This window comes from Protopterus annectens, chromosome 4.part0 (genome assembly GCF_019279795.1).
Source record: "Protopterus annectens isolate FY-2018-M chromosome 4.part0, PAN1.0, whole genome shotgun sequence".
Taxonomy (NCBI): domain Eukaryota; kingdom Metazoa; phylum Chordata; order Ceratodontiformes; family Protopteridae; genus Protopterus; species Protopterus annectens.
The window spans coordinates 1,027,139,535-1,027,162,377 of NC_056733.1; the positions used below are offsets into that span (position 1 = coordinate 1,027,139,535).

The 22,843-nt window shown below is 40.6% G+C and overlaps 1 protein-coding gene across 3 annotated transcripts in view; it reads left to right on the plus strand.

Annotated features, from left to right (window-relative positions):
• Window positions 1–22,843, plus strand: part of LOC122799718 (5-phosphohydroxy-L-lysine phospho-lyase-like) — a 789,953-nt gene that overhangs the window by 155,885 nt on the left and 611,225 nt on the right. For all 3 annotated transcript variants that reach the window (XM_044068965.1, XM_044068964.1, XM_044068963.1), the window contains exon 2: window positions 6,427–6,545. In XM_044068965.1, the coding sequence (XP_043924900.1) occupies window positions 6,491–6,545 (55 nt within the window). In that variant the 5' untranslated portion in view covers window positions 6,427–6,490. The remainder of the gene's footprint in view (window positions 1–6,426; window positions 6,546–22,843) is intronic.

Here is a 22,843-nt window from a genome sequence, read left to right on the forward strand (position 1 = left end):
AGACACTTTAAGATGGACTTTATTTCCAGATCCAGGCCCTTCAGGACAATGTTGACCATGGTATGTTCTCATGATAGTGGCCATTCAGGCAGGCGTTAGGGACTCTTTGTGATGATCACCAAAGACGTACCTCTTCTTGTCAGATACAAACATTTTGTAATTACTGCAGCTGATAGGGTTGTTAAAAGGTCCGTCTTCAGCAAGGTACCCTCCCTGCACCCCCAACCGTCAGTACTGCCCTCTTCCTCATTGTCTGCCTTCCCCTCACGTTTGTCTTATTCCCCTGCTCAGTGCTTTCCACTTATGAACTGCAGAATCAGTAATGACTGATGCTTGATGGGAAGGGGGAGGATGCCAGGCAGTAGAAAAAAGTCAGTGTACTGAGGTACTGTCATTAGTCCTAATGGTTAGCAAAGACGGGCCTCATTTTAACAAATGTGTTATTATGTTAAATACGTAACTTTATTTCTGTTGCCTTTACTCATGATCCAAGCCTTTCAGTCACTATTCAGAGCTCGTCATGGGTGAGGAGGGAGCACAAACTGACATCCTAATACTCATGATCCAAGCCTTCAATCACTATTCAGAGCTTGTCATGGGTGAGGAGGGAGCACAAACTGACATCCTAACACTCATGATCCAAGCCTTCAGTCACTATTCAGAGCTTGTCATGGGTGAGGAGGGGGCACAAACTGACATCCTAATACTCATGATCCAAGCCTTTCATTCACTATTCAGAGCTCATCATGGGTGAGGAGGGGGCACAAACTGACATCCTAATACTCATGATCCAAGCCTTCAGTCACTATTCAGAGCTTGTCATGGGTGAGGAGGGAGCACAAACTGACATCCTAACACTCATGATCCAAGCTTTCAGTCACTATTCAGAGCTTGTCATAGATGAGGAGGGGGCACAAACTGACATCCTAATACTCATGATCCAAGCCTTTCAGTCACTATTCAGAGATTGTCATGGGTGAGGAGGGGGTACAAGCTGACATCCTAATACTCATGATCCAAGCCTTCAATCACTATTCAGAGCTCGTCATGGGTGAGGAGAGGGCACAAACTGACATCCTAATACTCATGATCCATCCTTTCCAGTCACTACTCAGAGCTTGTCATGGGTGAAGAGGGGGCACAAACTGACATCCTAATACTCATGATCCAAGCCTTTCAGTCTCTATTCAGAGCTCGTTGTGGCTGAGGAGAGGGCACAAACTGACATCCTAACACTCTGCTTTTACTTCTCTGCCATATTCTGTTACAGGACCTGCAGAACGTCTGCCAACACACCGTACCACTTATTGCTTTCCTGATCACCTCAATCCTGACTTGTAAAGAAGACCCTGCAGTACATAAACTACCTGAGGTCACTGCACTCCATCACTTGGAGGGAACAAGGGAGCAATAAAATCTTTTCCAGGAGGGAGCCATGACCTCTGATTTGGAGGTGCTGATTTTCATCCCAGCATTGCACTCCATGCAGGACATCACAGTCACTTGAGAGTAAGAGGACAGCTGCATGTGCAAACAACAAAGACACAGCCTTCACATGCCCATACTCATCCTCTATACTTTGCAGACCCTGGTTTTGCCATGATATTCTGCCCATCAAAATCACAAACAGAAGTGAAGATGCCCCCTTGGCAGCGTATTAAACCTGCATTCAACACATTTGATATAATACCAGGGATGTGTACATAACGTATGGGACCCCATACTGGTGTAGGTAGGTAGCTACACTTTCTCCAAGTCCACAAAAATGCATGTAGACAGTGGTATTGGTGACTGTCTTTGAATCCTACAGTATCTCACCGGATATTTCTTTTTACCTTGCCTATAGCCAGACCTTGGAACCAACTTTATTGACTTTTTTTTTTTTTTTATCTTTCTCAGGGTAAGCAAAACCCTCTTGACTCATTTTTTTTGCTTAATTATTACTCGTAGCTTTTCTGGTCTCTCTTGCATAATTTCAAACTTCGCCTGAGCTCTCTGTGTAACTCTATCATTTGTCTAATGTTCTCAGTAATCTCTCTCTTCTTTTATCTGTTCTGATACCCAGATGATTCTGTCTTGCACAAATGAATCACATAACTCACCAAATTATAATTGTTTTGCTTATTTATTTCTGTTTGTTGACTGGGATTGTCCAAATAGGCAAAAAAAAAAACAACTTTTTAGCAGAGGCCTGGGGAGAAAAGCTCCATGTTTATAAAATAAAACATAAAATATTAGAAACACAACATGTGGCAAACTATTCAAAGTGGTTTTGAGAAATACAAAACATTTCCAAAAACACAGATAGGAATACACAAATGCACCAATTCTGTTAAAGGGAAACATGCACATACACAGGCAGATGACTAAAGAAATATTTCCTAAATGTTTAGGGAACTGATTGCTTTTTGTTATGAAAAATAGAGCAAAACTTTGAATGCAGCAATTAGGCCACATTCTGCTAGGGTAGTAACCCTTTAGGTAGTCTTCCTCAGGTGTGGCTTAACATGAAATATCTGAAGAACAGACAATGGTTTCTGTAGAAGCATTCTGAAAGCATTATAACGTGGATTGTCTCTGCAGAGTTGGGATAACTTTTCCAATTTGTACAACAGATGTTTGCAGTAATGCAATTTTTGCTTCTTTTTTCATTATGGGATATTGCTGCCTGACTCGTATCTAGGGAATACAGTGGATATAAAAAGTTTACACACCCCTGTTAAAATGCCAGATTTTTGTGATATAAAAAATGAGAACACAATAAATCATTTCAAAACTTTTCCCACCTTTAATGTGACCTATAACCTGTACAATTCAATTGAAAAACAAACAACTCTGTTAGGAGAAAAAAACATAAAAAATAAAAATGCAATGAGCTGGTTGCATAAGTGTGCACACCTGTAACCTAATACTTTGTTGTGTGTACACCGTTAAACTAATACTATGTTTTACCACCTTTTGATTTAATTACAACATTCAGTCTTCTTGGGTAGGAGTCTATCAGCATGGCACATCTTGACTTGGCAATATTTGCCCACTCTTCCTTGCAAAAGTGATCTGTCAGATTGTGAGGGCATCTCTTGGGCACAGCCCTCTTCAGGTCACTCCACAAATTTTCTGTTGGATTTAGGTCTGGGCTCTGGCTGGGCCATTCCAAAACTTTAATTTTCTTCTGGTGAAGCCATTCTTTTGTTGATTTGGATGTATGCCCGGGGTTATTGTTGTGTTGAAAGGTGAAATTCCTCTTCATCTTCAGCTTTCTAGCAGATGCCTGAAGGTTTTGGGCCAAAAGTGACTGGTATTTGGAACTGTTCATAATTCCCTCCACCTTGACTAAAGCCTCAGTTTCCAGCTGAAGAAAAGCAACCCCAAAGCATGATACTGCCACCACCATGCTTCACCATGGGGATGGTGTTCTTTTGGTGATGCAAAGTGTTGTTTTTGAGCTAAACTTATTTTTTGGAATTGTGGCCAAAATGTTCAACCTTTGTCTCATCAGACCATAACACATTTTCCCACATGCTTTTGGGAGACCCGATGTATTGTTTTGCAAATTTTAACTGGGCCTGGATGTTTTTCTGTGTAAGTAAAGGCTTCTATCTTGCAACCCTACCCCATAGTCCAGACATATGGAGAATACGGGAGATTGTTGTCACGTGTAGTACACAACCAGTACTTGCCAGAAATTCTTGCAGCTCCTTCAGTGTTGCTGTAGGTCTCTTGGCAGCCTCCATGACCAGTTTTCATCTTGTCTTTTCATCAATTTTGGAGCGACGTCCAGTTCTTTGCAACGTCACTGTTGCCCTATATTTTCTCCACTTTTTGATGACTGTCTTCACTGTGTTCCATGGTATATCCAATGTGGTGGAAATTTTTTGTACCCTTCAACTGACTTATACCTTTCAACAATGAGATCCCTTTGATGCTTTGTAAGCTCTCTGCGAACCATGGCTTTTGCTTTGGCAGGCAACTGAGTAAATGCAGGAAAATCTTACTAGGACAGCTGAACTTTATTTGGGGTTAATCAGTCTATTTAATTGATGGCAGGTGTATACCCAAGAAGACTGAATGCTGTAATTAAATCAAAAGGTGCTTCAACAAAGTATTGGTTTAAGGGTGTACACACACAACAAAGTATTAGTTTAAGGGTGTGTGCACACTTATGCAACCAGCGTATTGTACTTTTTTAATTTTTTATATTTTTTTCCCTAACAGATTTGTTTGTTTTTCAGTTGTGTTGTACAGGTTGTAGATCATATTAAAGTTGGGAAAAGTTTTGAAATGATTTATTGTGGTCTCATTTTTTTATATCACAAAAACCTGGCATTTTGACAGCGGTGTGTACACTTTTTATATCCACTGTATACAGAAGCAAGAAATTACCGTGTGTGGGTGAATAGTGTGGTGGTGTGAGCCATTCATCATACATATAGGTGCCTGAATCGTATAAATACCTGCTACTATGTAGGTCACATAAGACTTAATTTATATTACTTAGGACTTTCTGTATGCATGTGTGTATATTTTATAAAATACGGTAGAGCAGACTTAATACCACTCTTCTTTCCATGTTTTGGTTCAGAATGGCATAGCATAATGTAAATCGCTGATTCTCAGTTTTACCTGTTTAGATTTTGTTATGAGCTTTTTTATGTGTTTTAGTTACATTTATTTGTGGTTGTAGCTCATGTTTGGGATTTGTTCTTCATAGCAAAAAAGAATGAAACTAGTTTGGAACACAGTGCTTTTTGAATGTAAACATCCTCTATTCAGAGCGTTTGAAAGCAACATATTCATTTGGGGGGGTTGATTTCTAGATGATAATGCCTGATAATTAAGAGGACCATACTCATAAGTAACATGTATGCATGTGTAAGCATCTCCTGTGATTTAAGGATTGTTACATTTCATTATATATTTGTGTCAGCCAAAAAAGTGGTCTTTTGTAGTCTACCCAGTATGTGTAGCTGTCATCTTCATGTTGCCTCTCCCAGCCATCTCCCACGTATGGTGAGTGCTCCTCTTCATGTTACCCCATGCTTCTCCTAGCCATCTCCCACTTATGGTGAGTACTCCTCTTCATGTTACCCCATGCTTCTCCTAGCCATCTCCCACTTATGGTGAGTGCTCCTCTTCATGTTACCCTTTGCTTCTCCTAGCCATCTCCCACTTATGGTGAGTGCTCCTCTTCATGTTACCCCATGCTTCTCCTAGCCATCTCCCACCTATGGTGAGTGCTCCTCTTCATGTTACCCCATGCTTCTCCTAGCCATCTCCCACTTATGGTGAGTGCTCCTCTTCATGTTACCCCATGCTTCTCCCAGCCATTTCCCACCTATGATGAGTGCTCCTCTTCATGTTACCCCTTGCTTCTCCTAGCCATCTCCCACTTATGGTGAGTGCTCCTCTTCATGTTACCCCTTGCTTCTCCTAGCCATCTCCCACTTATGGTGAGTGCTCCTCTTCATGTTACCCCTTTTGTGTTGCTTCTCCTAGCCATCTCCCACTTATGGTGAGTGCTCCTCTTCATGTTACCCCTTGCTTCTCCTAGCCATCTCCCACTTATGGTGAGTGCTCCTCTTCATGTTACCCCATGCTTCTCCAAGCCATCTCCCACTTATGGTGAGTGCTCCTCTTCATGTTACTCCATGCATCTCCCAGCCATCTCCCACCTATGGTGAGTGCTCCTCTTCATGTTACCCCTTGCTTCTCCTAGCCATCTCCCACTTATGGTGAGTGCTCCTCTTCATGTTACCTCTCCCAGCCATCTCCCACTTATGGTGAGTGCTCCTCTTCATGTTACCCCATGCTTCTACTAGCCTGGTGAGTGCTCCTCTTCATGTTACCCCTTGCTTCTCCTAGCCATCTCCCACTTATGGTGAGTACTCCTCTTCATGTTACCCCTTGCTTCTCCTAGCCATCTCCCACTTATGGTGAGTGCTCCTCTTCATGTTACCTCTCCCAGCCATCTCCCACTTATGGTGAGTGCTCCTCTTCATGTTACCCCTTTCATGTTACCTCTCCCAGCCATCTCCCACTTATGGTGAGTGCTCCTCTTCATGTTACCTCTCCCAGCCATCTCCCACTTATGGTGAGTGCTCCTCTTCATGTTACCCCTTGCTTCTCCTAGCCATCTCCCACTTATGGTGAGTGCTCCTCTTCATGTTACCCCTTGCTTCTCCTAGCCATCTCCAACTTATGGTGAGTGCCTAGGGATTTCCTGACCAAGTTTAGGATGCAATCTTTTTGCAGCTTCCAGCACTATAGATCTGAGAGGGACCACAGATTTGCACAAACTGTTGTAATAATGATACTTGGTTTTCCTCTGTAAATCTAATCTGAACTGAAACACAATGTTTAACCTAGCCTAACATTGGTACCAAGTCACTATTTCCTACTCATTTGTCTCTCTTTTTTATGCTACAGGCCTTCCTGCAGGCTTTTCTTCCCTGATGAGCCAATAAAAATTGTCCGTGGTGAAGGACAGTACATGTATGATGAAAACGGAAGACGATATCTTGATTGCATCACGAATGTAGTCCATGGTAGGTTAACAGGAAGGTTAACAAAGGTCATACCCTGTACAACAGGAAGGTTAACAAGGTGATACCCTGTACAACAGGAAGGTGATACCCTGTACAACAGGAAGGTTAACAAGGTGATACCCTGTACAACAGGAAGGTTAACAAGGTGATACCCTGTACAACAGGAAGGTTAACAAGGTGATACCCTGTACCTTTGTACTTCTCAGATCTATTGCTAGGGCCACAAAGAATACAGAATTAGGCAGTAGCAGATTCTTAACGTTACTTTAACCATTACCATGAACTGTGTCCATCTGTGGGTAATAAATCTGTATAGCTAGATAACACTGGGCTACACATTTGTAAATAATGTGATACTTTAAAGATATTTTTTTTCAGAATCAAAGCAGAAGTAGCAAGCCTGCTGATGTGTTATTTAAACTTTACTAAAGCAGTGATATTGAGCAATGTTTAAAACAGACTTGGCCCCATGATGGTATTCGAAGACAGTTTATAAAATCTGTACAAGTACTCTATCTGGTGTTGAAGAGCACTGGATGTAAAACCAGTGAATGGTGAGGGGTGGGTTGGCTTAATGGTTAAGGTCTTTACATCAAAGACATAAGATAAAGAATTTGATTCTGACCTGGTTACTGCCTAGGCTTAATAGTCTGGAAACTGATAACTTGGTATTTAGGGGTTGGGGGGTTGGCATAGTGGTTATGTTGTTCACCTCACAGACACATGGTCAGGGGTTTGATTCTTACATTTGAGGGAAAATGGCTAAATGGCCCATGAGGGCAGCTAGCCTTGTAGTTATCTATGAACCAGACAGAAGTGGTTCCAACTTTGTTAGAGCCACTTGGCACAGTACACTTACCCAGGCTGCCACTTGGCACAGTACACTTACCCAGGCTGCCACTTGGCACAGTACACTTACCCAGGCTGCCACTTGGCACAGTACACTTACCCAGGCTGCCAATCCTGCCCTTTACTTTCATAATGCAATAGCCATTCAGAAAAAAACTAGTCTTCCCTCACAGCAAGAGAGTTCAGAGCGTACTTGAAACGCTGCTGTTTTTTTAAAAATTGAGATAATTTTTTTCTCTTTTCACCAGGATTAGCTTCTTCAAGTTTAACTTGATGGCTTTCTAAAACTGAGTTTACTGTGACACAGCTAATTTGTGTATAAATTCTACACATTAATTTTTTTTTTAAACAAGAAATCTCTATTAAATTATCATGTATGACATAGGCTGTGTTACATTTATATAAACAACAGTAAACCATGGTGACACAATCTCACTTGCAAACATTATACATTCCAAACTGTGCGATACAACTATAGCTGCAAACATTATACATCACTTTTAACATATCCAGTCTTTGTTAGTCAACCATTACATAGCTCATTCAAATCATGCCTTCTTTTAAGCCTCGTTCCTCCTCTGCATGTATTGATCCCACAATTCCCATTTTTTCCCTATGTAATTTGCTCCTACACTTTTCTAAAGATCCCAGTTCCAGTTGTTTTAACTCTGTTACTATCTTCACTACTTCTAGTAAAGTTGGTTTAGACTTTGATTTCCATTTTCTAGTAATTGTTTTTTTGGCAGCCATCATAATTAGACTCAGCAAGGCCTTACTATGTCTAGACAATTCCGAGTTTGTATCAGAGCTCAAAAAAATAATTTCCCTAATCACTCCAACTTACAGAGCAGTCTGCAAAAATCTTTAAAGTCTACAAACTCATACTCCCAGAAAATATGTTCCCAGTTGGCTCTTTCTGCAATATCACACCTCCAACATTTGCTGTCTGCCTGAGGAAAAATTCTTTGAACTCTGCTTGGGGTATAAAAATACCTATGTAAGCATTTTCAAGCAAAGATCCAAAATCTCCTAGAGTTTGTTGCATCATTGGGAGACTTACATAAATCCCGCCCATTGTTTCCTTGTGAATTGCTTATGTAATCTCTCTTCCCAGCCCTCCTAATCTCTCCCAGTTACTTGAGCCTTCCACGGTTTCATCATCTCCTCTTTCCACTTTGAATTAAAGTTTTCTGCTTGTGCTAGGTATAGGATCCTTAACTGTTTTACTCTGAAATACCCCTTCAATTTGGGTAATCCCAATCAGCCCTGTTCTATTGGAAGAATCAGCTTATCCCACTTGACAGTTGCCATCTTCCCCTCCCAGATAAAATCCTTCAGCTCTTTATTAATTGCTATCCACAACTTCTCCTCTGTTTGATAAAAATATGGCTGACCTGTGTATAAGACTAAAAGGACTAAAAACATTTTAACTGCTTGAATTTTATTATCAATATCCATGTAGTAGGAGGTTGGCATAATGGGTAAAATGTTTACCTTACAGACACAAGGTGCAGGGTTTGATTCTCACATGGGGCAATTAGCTAGGCTTAAAATGGCCCACAAGTGCAGTTAGCCTAGTACTAATCTATGAACCTATGAAGCTATAACAGAGCTTCCATTTTCTCAGTTTTTGTGTTATCTTTTATTTAGTCTCTTCCTATATATCCTTAGCTGCCACACCACAATCATTTTTAATCCATACTCCTAAATACTTCATTTCATCATGTCCTCAAATATGAATATATCTGAACCAGTTCATATGTGGGTACATAAACCGCTATTGCTTTTGCTTCATTAATTTTGTATCCCAAAAAGGTTTGAAACTGTCTCAATATGTTCCACAACACTGTAATGTCTCTTTCTGGTTTCATCAGATATAAAGTAATGTCATCTGCAAAAGAGCCAGCTTTTCTTGACTACCATACTAATTTTATCCTTGAATTTCTGAGTCCCTTATTTTCTCAGCCAATAGTTCTAAATATAATGCAAATAAAGGAGAGAGAGGACACCCCTGCTTGGTTCTTCTGCTCATGCAGAGATTATCAGAGAGGACCCACCCACTTTAATTTTCGCCCCTAATCCTTCATATATCCTCCTAATCAACCATATAATTTTATCAGGGAATGCAAATGCTTCCATTGCTATGCTCATAAAATCCCAGTTTTCACTGTCAAATGGTTTCTCTGCATCAAGACCCACCAGCAACAGTGGTATTTTCTTACATTCTGCTTCCTTCTGGATCATCATTGTTCTGTTTATGTTGTCAAATGTTTGTCTCCCCTACACAAAACCACATTGATCAATATCTATCACTTTTGCCATTATAGACATTAACAGTTGAATAATCCTGATTTAGTATTGAAATGGGCCTGTATGAAGATGGATCTGATGGATCTTTACCCTCTTTAGGTATTACTGTTACCACTACTTTCTTCCAGGATAATGGTACTTCTCCTCCTCTTAAGATATTGTTAAACAAAACCTTCCAGATCTTCATCAGTTTTTCCCTTCTAGATTTCAGACTTCCACAGGAATACCATCTATTCCTGGGGACTTTCCTGTAGATTGGTTATACATCACTATTTTTATCTCATCTCCTCCTATCCTGTTAGGGGGCTATATCACATTATCGCCCGATGAAAAGAGCGAACGCTTTTTCATTGATCCGATGTCGAAAGCAGAAAAAAGCGAAGTCACAAAACATCGATTTTTTTCACAGGGAAAAAAATCGGTGGGCCGTCTTTAGGAGTTTGCCATTTCCTCCACTATGGTCCAATGCTGAAGTTGTTTATTTAAGTAGGGGTTGTATAGAGGGCACATTTGTGTTTAAACTTTTTTTTTGCGGAGCAGCAAATTTTTTTCCTGGGTAAAAATTCGCTGTTCCATGTGTTCGCTTTTTTGTAATTTTGATATCGGTACAATGAAAGAGCATTCACTCTTTTCATCGTCTGATATGATATAGATGCAACTGTTAGTAATTGAGTCTCCTCTCCCTCTAGCCTTGGCATATTTAATTCTTTCATAAACATTTCCATTTCTACCATTTCTTGTTTTCCATGTTTCTCTGCTTTATACAGGGTTTTAGAGAATTTCAAAAATATTTCTAATACTTCTACAAGATCCCTAGTTATCTTCCTTGTATTAAGCTCCTTAAGCTTGGTCTTTCTGTTGTCTGAGTCATTGTGCTAAAAGATTGTGTGCTCTAGAGTTATTATCAAAAAACTGTTGCTTAATAGCAATCTTTCTATACTTGTGCATATTATCAAGGTAGTCCGTTATTTTCATTTTAGCATTCTGTAGTTCTTCTTGTTTTTTGAGATTCCTCCTATTTTGCAATACTTTAATATTTGTCAGTCCCTCTAAATAATTCTTGTTACTTTTTAACATATCTCCCTTTCTTTTATTTCCATCCTATTTTTAAATTCCAATTGTATCACACTCCCTCAATATTTTCAGAAAAAGTTTCTAGCTTCTCATATAACTCCTGAATAATTTCCACTACCCATTCCTTAAAGTCACGTCTTTTCAACAGACAGATGGGAAAGGGACAGTGACTCATTTTTATTTCATTACTCTGTTTTTATTGTAGTTATTATTGGTGCATTATGATAAATAGTTATTGGGTGCATATCAAGACCTTCAATTAAATGCACGTTCCTGTGAAATGTAAATTCTGTCTAGCCCAGTTTTTGTATGTTGGAGAATAATATGTAAATTCACTCAATTCCTAGTACTGAATGCACATCTTCCATGCCAAAAATTTTCATAAATGTCTTTAAAAATCTATACTTGTTTGTTATATTTCCCTTTCTGGGCCCCCAGACACATCTTCACTGTTGCAAATCAAATTCCATTTCCCACCTATAAGTAATATTCCTTATTGAAAGCTGATTATTTCACCCAGAAATTTCTTTAGTTCTATTATAGCAGTTTTTGGTGGAATATGCCCCTTAGTAGTACAAATCTACCATTGTTGTCTTTTTCCTCTTCTATTACTATTTGAGTGCCTCTTGCAATTAATAGAAGTACTCCTCTCTTCCTTTGCCCCAAGTATTCTGCTGAATAACCACCCTGAAAACCTTTCTTTATCAAATTCACATGTATAGTTCTTTCCAAGTGTGTCACCTGTAGCATAGCTATTTGCACTTTACATTTTGTAAAATAGTTCACTATTTCTTTTTGGATTTATCTGTGAGACCATTAATGTTTAAAAATATTACAGAAAGAATCATATTCTCGAGGGATTTTTATTCCCACATTTTATGTATAACAGCTTTTTTGTTAAGTGTCTAGTTCCAGCTTTTGTGTCACATGCATGCACTATTTGGTAAGTTAATGTTTTATACAACTGTTTTTTATTTCCATTTGAGCGTATGTCACATCTTGCAGAACTTTTTATTTTATTGAAAACACTCACATACAAATACACACACACAGCCAATACCCCCTAAAACATACTAATTTAATAATAACACACAAAACTATGTACATCTTCAAATATTGAAATTTACCCCTTAATAGGAACATAAGTTCCAAACTGACAGCTACCCATACACAGACGAGAGCTAAACAGAAAGAAAGCTTATCCACACTAAGACAGATGGTAGAGTCTGTGATTCTAAAAAGTGCTGTCTGGTTTTGCCTTATTTTTATAGCTCTCCCAGCTGGGAAACACTTGAATGCTTTCAGAGAACATTTTCTGCAAGCCATTTCTCTTTATCAGATTGTCTGCTAGTGACATGAGAACCAGATACAGGACTGTTTACTAAAACAAATACCTTATAATGTTCATTATTTTTCATTTACCTGCTTTCTGTTGAAATGTGTTTCTATATAAAGCTAACACAGTCATTACCCTATGCAAGAATGAGAAAAAGTGCACCAAATTTTCTTTTGCCATACTCTTTTAACCAGAGCTCCCTTTTTTTCTTACATTGCAGTGCCTGTGTTTCTTAAACTAAACAAAGAGAAAGAGAGAAGGGAGAAAAACAAAAAGAATAAACAGAAGCACCTATTTACATTAGTATCCCCATTATACTTAAAAGTAACTGAAAATAAGTACTTTATAACATGCAGAGAAAATAATGTTCCACTTAAGTAATACTGCTAAGAAAAAAAATGTTTTACTTACAGTTAACTCTCTTCCTTCTCTTCCCCTCTCCTGGTATTTTTCCGAACATTAAAGACATGAAGTAGGGCATATGTTTTAGAGTCCCCTACAAGTTTGAGAAAGTCCAGACAAGTTCAATGTTTCTAGATTTTCTTGTTCTGTCCCGTTTCACAAATATAATTATTGCTTTGTAATCTCACATTTGTCAATTACCAGGTTACTGATTTTAGCCTCCAAACATTAATGACATATGAAGTAAGGGTATATGCTCTAGAGTCCCCTACAAGTTTAACCAAGTCCAAAAAAGTCCAAGTTTTCCAGATTCTCTTGTTCTATTCATGTTCATTTCCAGCTGACAAACCCTGTCTCTGCTTCATCTCCAGTGCACTATCGATTCTTCTAGTCAACTTCTGTTCTTTTTTTCTCTCTCTAAATCATTTTCTGTTGAAATACTGGGAAAGGTTTCTCTGGCACAGTTTCTCTGTCGTCTTTATTACCAGAACACGAAGCAGAATCTACTGTCTCACAGCTCACTTTTTGTTGGACAAACTTTTGTATTTCTTTCTTAGCATGTACCTCATCAAAAAATGTTTTGTTCCTCTAGGGAAACATAGTTTGAGTGTTGCTGGGTATAGCAGTTTGAATTTCATGCCTTGTTCTCTGCATGCCCTATATAATGGAATACATGTATTCCTCTTCTGCCTGGTATGCAATGAGTAGTCATTCTCCACAAACACTCTGCTGTCTCCCACTTTTTAATACTTTGTCCTTCTGCCACAGTTTTTTCAGAATCAACTCTTTCTCCTGGTAAAATTTACTGTCAAAGGTCTAGATTGTTTTCTCATAGCCAGGTTTGGAGCATACACACAATGTGCCCTTTCAGTTAACAATTCCTGTTGTGGAATACCAATCCAGTTGCTTATTTGTGCGTTTGTAAAATTAATACAGTCTGTTCCTTCCAGCTACTTTGGTACAATAGAAAATTTAAAGTTTCCCTACATGCTCTGTCCTCTAATTCTATTATTTTTTGAAACATCTCTTCTTGTGCAGTCTCCTTTTCAGCCAGCCTTTTCTTCATTACAACCTGTGAGTTTTGCAGTTCTGTCACCTTATCGGAATATCTGTTCAAAGCTTCTTCCATTTTTTCCAGCTTTTTATTATTTGTGTTGAAATATTGCATCAGTGTTTCTTTTATTTTAACCAGGTCTGTGTGCAACTGCTTTACACTTTCCTCTAGGTTACTGGAAGCAGACCTCCCAACCATTCCGAATTACTCAGTTTTTACCGAGTTTTGGGGTCCAAATGAAGGGGTGCCACGATTCTCGAGTGGCACCCCTTCATTTCTGATTTTTTTTTGCTTTTTTTTTTTTAATTTTCGCGCTGTCGGAGCTGACGTTATCACGTACGTGATGACTTCAGCTCCGTCAGGCTACCAGCCAGTTGGAATTGAGCTCAAGAAGCTCACATCATCATTTCCGGTTGGCTGAAATGAATTACAAGCTGGTGGGAATGGGGAACAGCAGAGGAACTTGTGTGCAGGGATTAATGGCAGGAAGCTGAAACGGCAGAGTTTGCGAGCAGGAACTAGTCAGGGCAGAGTTTGCCAAGCAGAGGAACGGAACAGGAACTACTCAGGGCAGAGTTTGCGAGCAGAGTAGGGATTAATGGCAGGAAGCAATGACAGAGGAACGGGAACTACTCAGGGTAAGCTTTGAAGCTGGAACCACTCGTTTTTCAGGGTAAGCTTGGTGTGTGTGTGTCTGTGTGAGTGTCTGTGTGTGTGTGTGTCAAAATGCCCTTATTCACCTCACTTGGTGGCTAGAGGTATTCAGGCTCAAACCCTGTACCAAAGAGCCTAATATCCCTAGCCACCACCATTTCTGAGTTTTGTCTACATTTATTTTGTGCTAAGAGTTGAGAGCTATGATGAGAAGTAAGAACATTTTTAGTGCTAAGAGTTTGGAGCTATGATGAGAAGTGAGAACACAATTTGTATTTCCCATTACTGTTTTTGTTGTTTGTCCATGTTTTTTGTGTTAAGAGGTTAAGAGCTATGTTGAGAAGTGAGAAATGAATTCACTAAATGATGGCTATTTAGTTTCAGTCTTCCTATTTTTCAGGCAGCTGCTGATTTGGCATAGTGGTATGTTGTTCTGACTGTAGTGCATAGGGTCCTGGATTCAAAACTTGCCAGTGAAATGCATGATGGTAACGCAACATTTTATTCTAGCAACTTTACAAAATTATACAAGCAATGTTTAAAATGTGTCCCTGGTTTTTGACTTTTTGTCCCCCTCCCCCCAAAAAAATGAAATTGATAATAAGTGCGAGACGCTGTGCAAGATGCTTATGGCTTACACTACTGTCATTCTATTTATAGTGTGGGTGTGGAAGCAGACTTTTATGATGGAAATGTTCTGAATTGGGCAGTTTTGTCATTATTGGTTCATGTGTTTTGTTTCATTGCCTACAGTACAGTCTACTGGTAAAATGTTCAAACAATAAATTTAAAATGCGCTCTAACGTGTGCTGTATTATACAAGGAATATAATTTAATAAAGTCAGGAAGGTGTATAAAGAAAATAACACTTGTATGTTTCTTGTTATGTGTGCAAGGGGCCAATGATTTGAAAACAGCCCAAAGGTAATCTTTATCCACCACTGGCCAGATGCATTTATTTTGGATGTGGTGTGGGTTTCAATGCTGTTTCAATGAATGTGAGATTCAAGGGCAGAGAAGTTTTAATGTCAAGCCTATTTTCATTGTGAGACAGTATTGCATTGTTTACCAGATGATGTCTTTTAGTGTTTCTGCATTGTTGTGCTGTAAAATGTAAAAATAAAATCCAAATAATCATTGCAGAAGTAAAGCAGTATGCATACATTAGTGTTTATGGTAAATGGGGCAAAATAGCCAGGTAATGGGACATTGGAATGGCTGCAGGGGGACGCTGGTGCCACATTTTGGTTGTCTGTTCTTCAGTTTGTGTTTGAAAGTTGGTATCCCACAATTCCATTGGAGTGGGTGGGGTTACATAAGTATGTATGCAAATTAGATGTTAATCAGCGTACAGATTTGTACCTATTTTTCATGGGCCTTGTCCAGATTTTTGATGTTTCCAGGTTGAGAGGTATGACTGGAAGTCATGTCTAGAACTTGCACTGCCTCTTTCTGAACAACTGCAGTTCTTTTCCCAGTCTGCATTTTTTCCTCAACTTTTGTAGCTGATTTTCCTCCAGGTCCTTTATATTTCTTTATTCCTGGCATCCAGGCAGTGCCCTTACTAGTCCGTTACTGAAATTTACCCATAAATCTAGGTCCACTGGCTTTCTTTGCTAAGTTTCTGTTTTCAGACTGGGAGAGAGAGAGAGAGAGAGAGACTGAAGTTGTTACTCAGTGTGCAGCCATCTTGGAAGTCAGACATTAAAACTTCTTGTCTCATTCAGGCTATCCTTTCTTTATCAGAGTAGCTCTTAATACTAACTGTTTTTGGAGCAAACAGTTGCACACAGACAAATATCTGAAATGCCTTACTTGCTTTGGGCCTACTCATGATACAGAGAGTTGTACTTTCATCTGTGGTACTAAATGATGACACAGAAGGGCTTCAGAAATGTTTTTCCATTAGAAATGAATCGACTTCTGGAGACAGTGCCTTCTACTTCACATTCCACAGCCTTGCCTAGGAAGTCAAGATATCATAAAGGTAAGAACAAGCACACAAAAACCAGTGTTAGTCTTTGCACATTTGAAAAGTTTGAGATGTTTCAGAAATTAATGGAGAAAAAGGTTGATACTAGATCCAAGCTCCCCATTTTAATTGTAGCAGAATCCCTCAGTCCCAGGCCTCAGAGGTGCATCGTATTCAGGTTCATAGGCTGTTTTCTCATAGCTAAGCTAATGACCAGCTAACAATACAGTCCAACCCAGTTGTGCCCTTATGCATCATGGGTGTTTATTAGGAGGGGTACATTAGTTGGGAAATTTCTAGAGGTTATGTGAGGGGGTACATTAGTTTGGGGCATTACTATTTGCCTTTGCCTATCAGAGACATGGAGGCTAGATCCAGGGTGAATTTCCAGTTTCCGATCAGTTGGTCAAGATTGCACTTAAATAAGGTCAAGGATGGACTCTGCTTCACATGGATGGGGAGCTTGTTTCAGAGCATGGGGTCCTCTGAGACACATGTCGGTCTCATCAAGACGTCTTATTTATGTCACAAGCAAACTTTAAATTCTTGGATCTAGTGTTTCTGATGCTGTTCATTTTGCAGATGTGCATAAGGTCCATCAGAGCTGGATCCGTGGATGCTTTGTATGCCAGGCATAGATCATCTTTCAGTAACCTGTAAGAGACAGAGTAAAGAGGTATCACTTTAAGGTGGTATATATAGTACAATGTGTTTATACCCTGGATTCTCCTTGTAAGGAACCCTTGTGAGTGTTCCATCTGTTATATATTTCTTATAGGTTCATAGATGTTTACTAGGCTAATACCACAAGGGCCTTTTTAACCTTAGCCATGCATCCCAAATGTTTATTAGAATGTTTGTTTATTAGAATGTTGAAAGTTCTGTTACCCTTAATAAGCGTAAGCAGGGGCTTGGGAGATGAAACATTTACAAGCAGGGGCTTGGGAGGTGAACCATTTATAAGTTGCCTGTGTCCATTAGAGACATAGGTGCAAAGGCCGGGATGAATTTCCTTTTCCCCATCCAATTGCCCGGGTTACAGTTGAATTGGGTTAGGGAGGAACTGTGCTTCACATGGATGGTAGCCTGTTCCAGAGACAGTATAGTCTCTGGGATACATATCTGTCTCTCCAGCATGTCCTTTTTATATCACAGGCAAGGTTTAAATCTGTAGAATGGGTAATTCTGGTGCTGCTTGTTTTGTGGATATGCAGGAGGTCCATCAGAGTGGGGTCTGACAATGCCCTATATGCCAGGCATAGCTCTTCCCTCAGCAGCCTGTAAGAGACGGGATACAGGGATAGGGCCTTGAGGCGGGTCAGCATAGGACATTTTACTTACTCCCTGTATTCTTCTAGTGAGTAACCTCTGTGGATGTTCCATTTGTTAGATATGCCTGGTTAGGTACATACCAAAGGGGGCATTGTACTCCATGATAAGTCTGATGAATGCCAAATACAGTGCAACAGTGACTTAATTGCCACACCTTTGTTTGAGTTGAGCATCATAGAATGATTTCCTCACTACTGTAGACACATGATGATGGTCAAAGGCTAAATTACTGTCTAGGTGTGTCCCTAAGTCCCTGACTACTTGGTCAACTCCAAGGGTTGTGCTGTCAATATGATAGTTACTGGAGGTGGATAACTTCCTGAAGGATACTGTTATACTTTTCTTGGCATTTAGTTTTAGTCCATGGCTCTGACACCAGTTGTTTGTCTGTCAACCCTTCCTGGAGAACATTTGTGTCAGTATTGGATTCAGTGACAACTCCTAAATTGCAATCATCTGCAAATTTAGTCAGTCATTCAGAAACCAATTACATTGGCCTTGACTTCAAAGAAGTAAATGCCAAAAAAGAGCAGTCCAAGGACCGATCACTGGGGTACACCACTTGTGACTGGCCTCTTTGTAGAGGCGGACTCCCCAATTCTGACTTCCTGGGTCCTGTCTGTGACCAGTTGGCTATCCACCAGTTAATATACGGGTTTGTACCGAACCTCTTGAGTTTGCCAACAATGCCTGAGTGGGGTATTGTATCAAATGCCTTGGCCAGGTCAAGGTAGACAGTGTGAACCATTTTGCCCTCATCCATTGCTTTGGTAACCTTCTCAAAGAAGTCCACCAGGTTGTGTAGGCATGATCTGCCCTTGATGAAACCAGACTAGGTTGGGTCCAGTGTCTGGAGGTTAACTATATCATTATTGATCAGTTCCATGATAATTCTTTGCATGGCTTTGTATGTAAAACTAGTGAGACTTGTGTGTCTGTAGATGTTCTTCGTGTTTCACTGTTGCAGTCATTACATTTGGGTAATCTGCTGGCATGTTGACCTCAGTCGGCTTGAATAACAAAGTGTTGGGTCATGTGTCAGTTGCTATCCCTTCTTCCATGACGTCAGGTTGTCAGGGGTATAAAACATACAATTGACGCCATTACATCAGTCTTTCTTGCCGCGCAGTGCCCGAAGCAGATCGCAAGTGTCAGTCGGCCGACTCCTGAAATTTTTGTTTTCAAGTTTCAGAACCGAAGTCTTCAACTAAAAGCTAAGTACCCCTTTGGGGAATCTTTTTCTTGCTCCTTACCGATGTCAGTAAAAGGTTAATGATTGTATTACTTGTGGGAAGCAAATACTTCATAAGGATTTTCATTTGTACTTTATTCCTTGCCTAGGCCCTGACCACGACATACCTTGCTGTCGGTTTTGTGCTTTATTTAATCAGCGCACTATCCGTCGTCAGTACATTTTTGCTTCTAAATATTTTGGTTCTCGGTTTAATTATCCAGAAATGATGTTGGTTAGCCATCCGACTACCGGAATACCGAAAAAATGCAAAGAAAAAGACAGGCCGTTGAGGTCCAAAACTGTTGACGACGCTTCTTCTAAACCAGTTGCCAGTTCGCTTGTACTCAGTGAGGCGCTTTTGCAGCCCCCGATACCTGCTACTTCTGATTTGCAAGCCTCTACTGAGACCCATTCGTAGTCTGGCATGCCGCGCGATGCTTCACCTATGGAAACCGCAGATGTCTCTGCCTTGGATGGGTCCGGAGCCGCTGCGCAGGCACCAGCTTCTGAGGGTGTATTCAGGCCTACAGACTTGCATATTAAATCGGCTCCACCTTCTATACTAAGGCCTAAATCTCTATCTATGCCTAAAAAACCCAGGCCACATATGTTCAGTCCCCTATGCCTAAAAAACAAATGATCAAAATGGCTGAAGATTTAATTACTCTAATCAGGGGTAGTCACCCCCCTTCTAAGTGGCCTAGGGCTGAACTTGACTATGAATCTTCTGACTCTTCTAATGACCTGGATTTGTCCATACCTACTTATGAGGACTCTGATGCAGAGGAGTCCATTCCCTCTGCTTCTCCCCCTGAGGATTTTTCTTTTGGGGAAACTTTACATACCTTAAGGGGGCATTTTCACTGGGAAAGTCAGGATTTTTCTGAATCCAAAAAGAGGCTTAGGGATTTCCTTCTTCTTCCGCAGCATAGGCCTTTGGCTATACCTTCTGTACTAGACATTGCTGATGATGTGTTTTCGGAATCCAGTATGGCCCCTGATTCCTTGCCTACAGCCCCTAGTAAACCAGACAGGTACTACAGGGTCCCTGAGTCCCACAAATTCCTTTTCAAAAATCCTGTTGTGGACCCAGAAACCATTTCTCAGGGACCCAAAGGCATTAAGGCTTCTACTGCTAAAAATCCTACCCCTTCTGATAGAGAATCCAGGGCACTGGATAGATGGGGTAAAAAAGTTTATACTTCTGCAACCTTGGCAATCAGGGCTTTAAACTGTCAATTCCATATGCTAAAATTTCAACAGCGTATCATGGGACTGCTTAAACAGAAAATGATGTTGATTTCTGACTTTGTGGAAAATAAAGATTTACAGGATTTATTGCATTCAGCTGAACAAGTTGGAAAACATACTTTGCAATGTGGTTTTGATTCTTTAGAGGCCTCTTGCAGGGCTGCTGTTACTGGGTCTGTGATTAGAAGGCATGCTTGGCTTAAGGAGCAATCTCTGCCTGATCACGTTAAAGCAAAACTGTTGGATGCTCCTCTGCAGCAGGACCGTCTGTTTGGCAATAATGCTGAAGAATTTCTAAAAAAGATGGAATATAAAGCTAAAGCTATGCAAACTGTGAAAGATTTCTTACAAGTACAACCTCCTAGATTTAGTAGGCACTGGCCTACTAAGAACTGGTCCTTTCCAGCTCCTTCCAGAGCCACTCAAGCCAAACCCAGACATTCCAAAAGCACCAGGTTTCAGTCCCAATGGACTTTCAGAACTAAGCAATGGGGTGCTTCCACTTCCAAATCTGGAAATAACAAGACACCACCCTATGGTAAACAGTCTCAATGACTTTCATTTTAAATTACCAATCACTTACCTCTTAGCCGCCCCTTTGGGGGGAAAACTGGCTCTTCATGCAAAAAACTGGCAACATATATCCCAGGACAAATGGGTTTTAAATATAGTGTCCTAGGGATACAGATTTCATTTCCACACATTGCCAACACCAAACAGGTGGCCAGACCTGCCCCCAAATCAGTGGGCAGAGGCTCAAACAAGTACTTTCCCTCCTAAACATGGGGGCTATTCAACTAGTACCACATGAGGAAAAGGGACAAGGTTTCTATTCCAGACTTTTCCTGGTACCCAGAAAAGACAAATCATGGTGTCCAATTCTGGACCCGTCTACTCTAAACAACATTCTAAAATTCAAGATGCTGACTCTTCACCAGTTACTTCCTATGCTAGGCAAGAATGCCTGGTTGGCAACTCTAGATTTAAAAGAGGCTTACCTGCATATCTCAATCAGGGAATCTTGCAGAAGATACCTATGCTTCAAAGCAGGCTACTTGCATTATCAATTCTCTGCACTTCCCTTTGGCTTGTCTACTGCGCCCAGGGTATTCACAAAGGGCCTGGCTCCAGTAATTGCATTTTGCAGGCAAAGAAATATTCAAATATATCCATACCTGGACGACTGTCTAATTCAGGCAGAAAACCAGGCCATTCTTCTAAAGCATCTGGCATTTGTAAAAATCTAACTTATCTAGGGTATACCATAAACGAAAAGAAATCAGAACTGGTACCCTCTGAAAAAATTACATTCCTGGGTGCAAGCTTGAATACAACTGCCCAGATGGCTTTCCTTACGCCAGAAAAGCAAACTCATTTGGCGACTTACTTCAAGCAGGTGGCCACAAAAAACCCCCAAGACAAATACTGCAAGCCTTGGGGTTCATGGCCTCCTGCATTCTGCTAATTCCATATGCAAGACTGCATATGAGGAAACTTCAGTGGTACTTAAAAAGTTTATGGAGTCAACATTGTCACAGCCTGGAAACAATGATTCCTATCATATCTTGCCTGTGCCTAGAGTTCCTATGGTGGGCAGAGGCCTGCCAGCAAAACAAGGGACTGCCATTCACACCACTCCCTGCCGCCCAAACCCTAATTACAGATGCATCAGACTATGCACGGGGGGCTCATCTGGCAGGGAAATGCATTCAGGGCAAATGGAGCCCAAATCAAATGCACCTACATGTCATTCAAAAACAAATGCCAGCTGTACAGAATGCACTGACAGCCTTCAAGGACTACCTTCAACCAGGACAACTAATGGTAAAGACGGACAACACCACGGTTATGTAGTACATAAATAAGCAGGGGGGGTACACATTCCTACCCCCTTTGTGGACTAGCCATGGCATTGTGGAACACGGCCTTGAGCTACCAAGTACAATTACAAGTTCAATTCCTGCCAGGAAAGATGAATATTCTGGCAGACGAACTAAGCATAAATCTCATGGACCCACACGAATGAAAACTGGAACCACGGATTTTCAACATGTTGACATGCAAATGGGGGAGCCCAGACATAAATCTTTTTGCCTCACCCCAGAACTACCAGTTGGACAAATTTTGCACAAGAGCACCTCACAAAAAAGCCTGGAATGTGGATGCTCTGTCCTTCAGCTGGAAGAACCGGAATAACCTATTAGTCTATGCCTTTCCCCCTCTGCCTCTGCTCTCCAAAGTTCTACTAAGTCAAACAGGCCAAACCCAACATGATTTTGATTTCTCCAGACTGGCCTCGCCACCAGTGGTACCCACTTCTGTGCAGTGTTTCACAAATTTCTCCATGGCACCTGCCTCAGACACCTTCTTTACTGTCTCAGCAGGAGAACCAAATTGTGCACCCTCAGCTCCAAACATTGAATCTTGCAGCTTGGCTAATCATTTAAATTGCCCCTTAGCACCCCTCAGCAAACCTGTGATGGATGTCATTTTAGAGGCAAGAAGACCTAGTACTAGAAAATCTTATGCTGACAAATGGAAAAGATTATGTGCCTGGAATCAATCTCAAGGGATGAGCACAGCAGCGCCCAATTTACCTCAGATTTTGCAATACATAACTGAGATGCTTCACAAGGGCCTGTCTTTTTCTTCCATAAAAATCCATGCCTCAGCCATTTCAGCTCATTACAACACAGAACCCCCACTCTTCTCTTATCCTGTGCTAAAGCAGTATCTCAGAGGGGCCAAAAACTTGAGACCACCCAGGAGAGCTCCAACCCCAGCCTGGGACCTTAACTTTGTATTGGAGAAACTTGCTGTACCTCCTTAT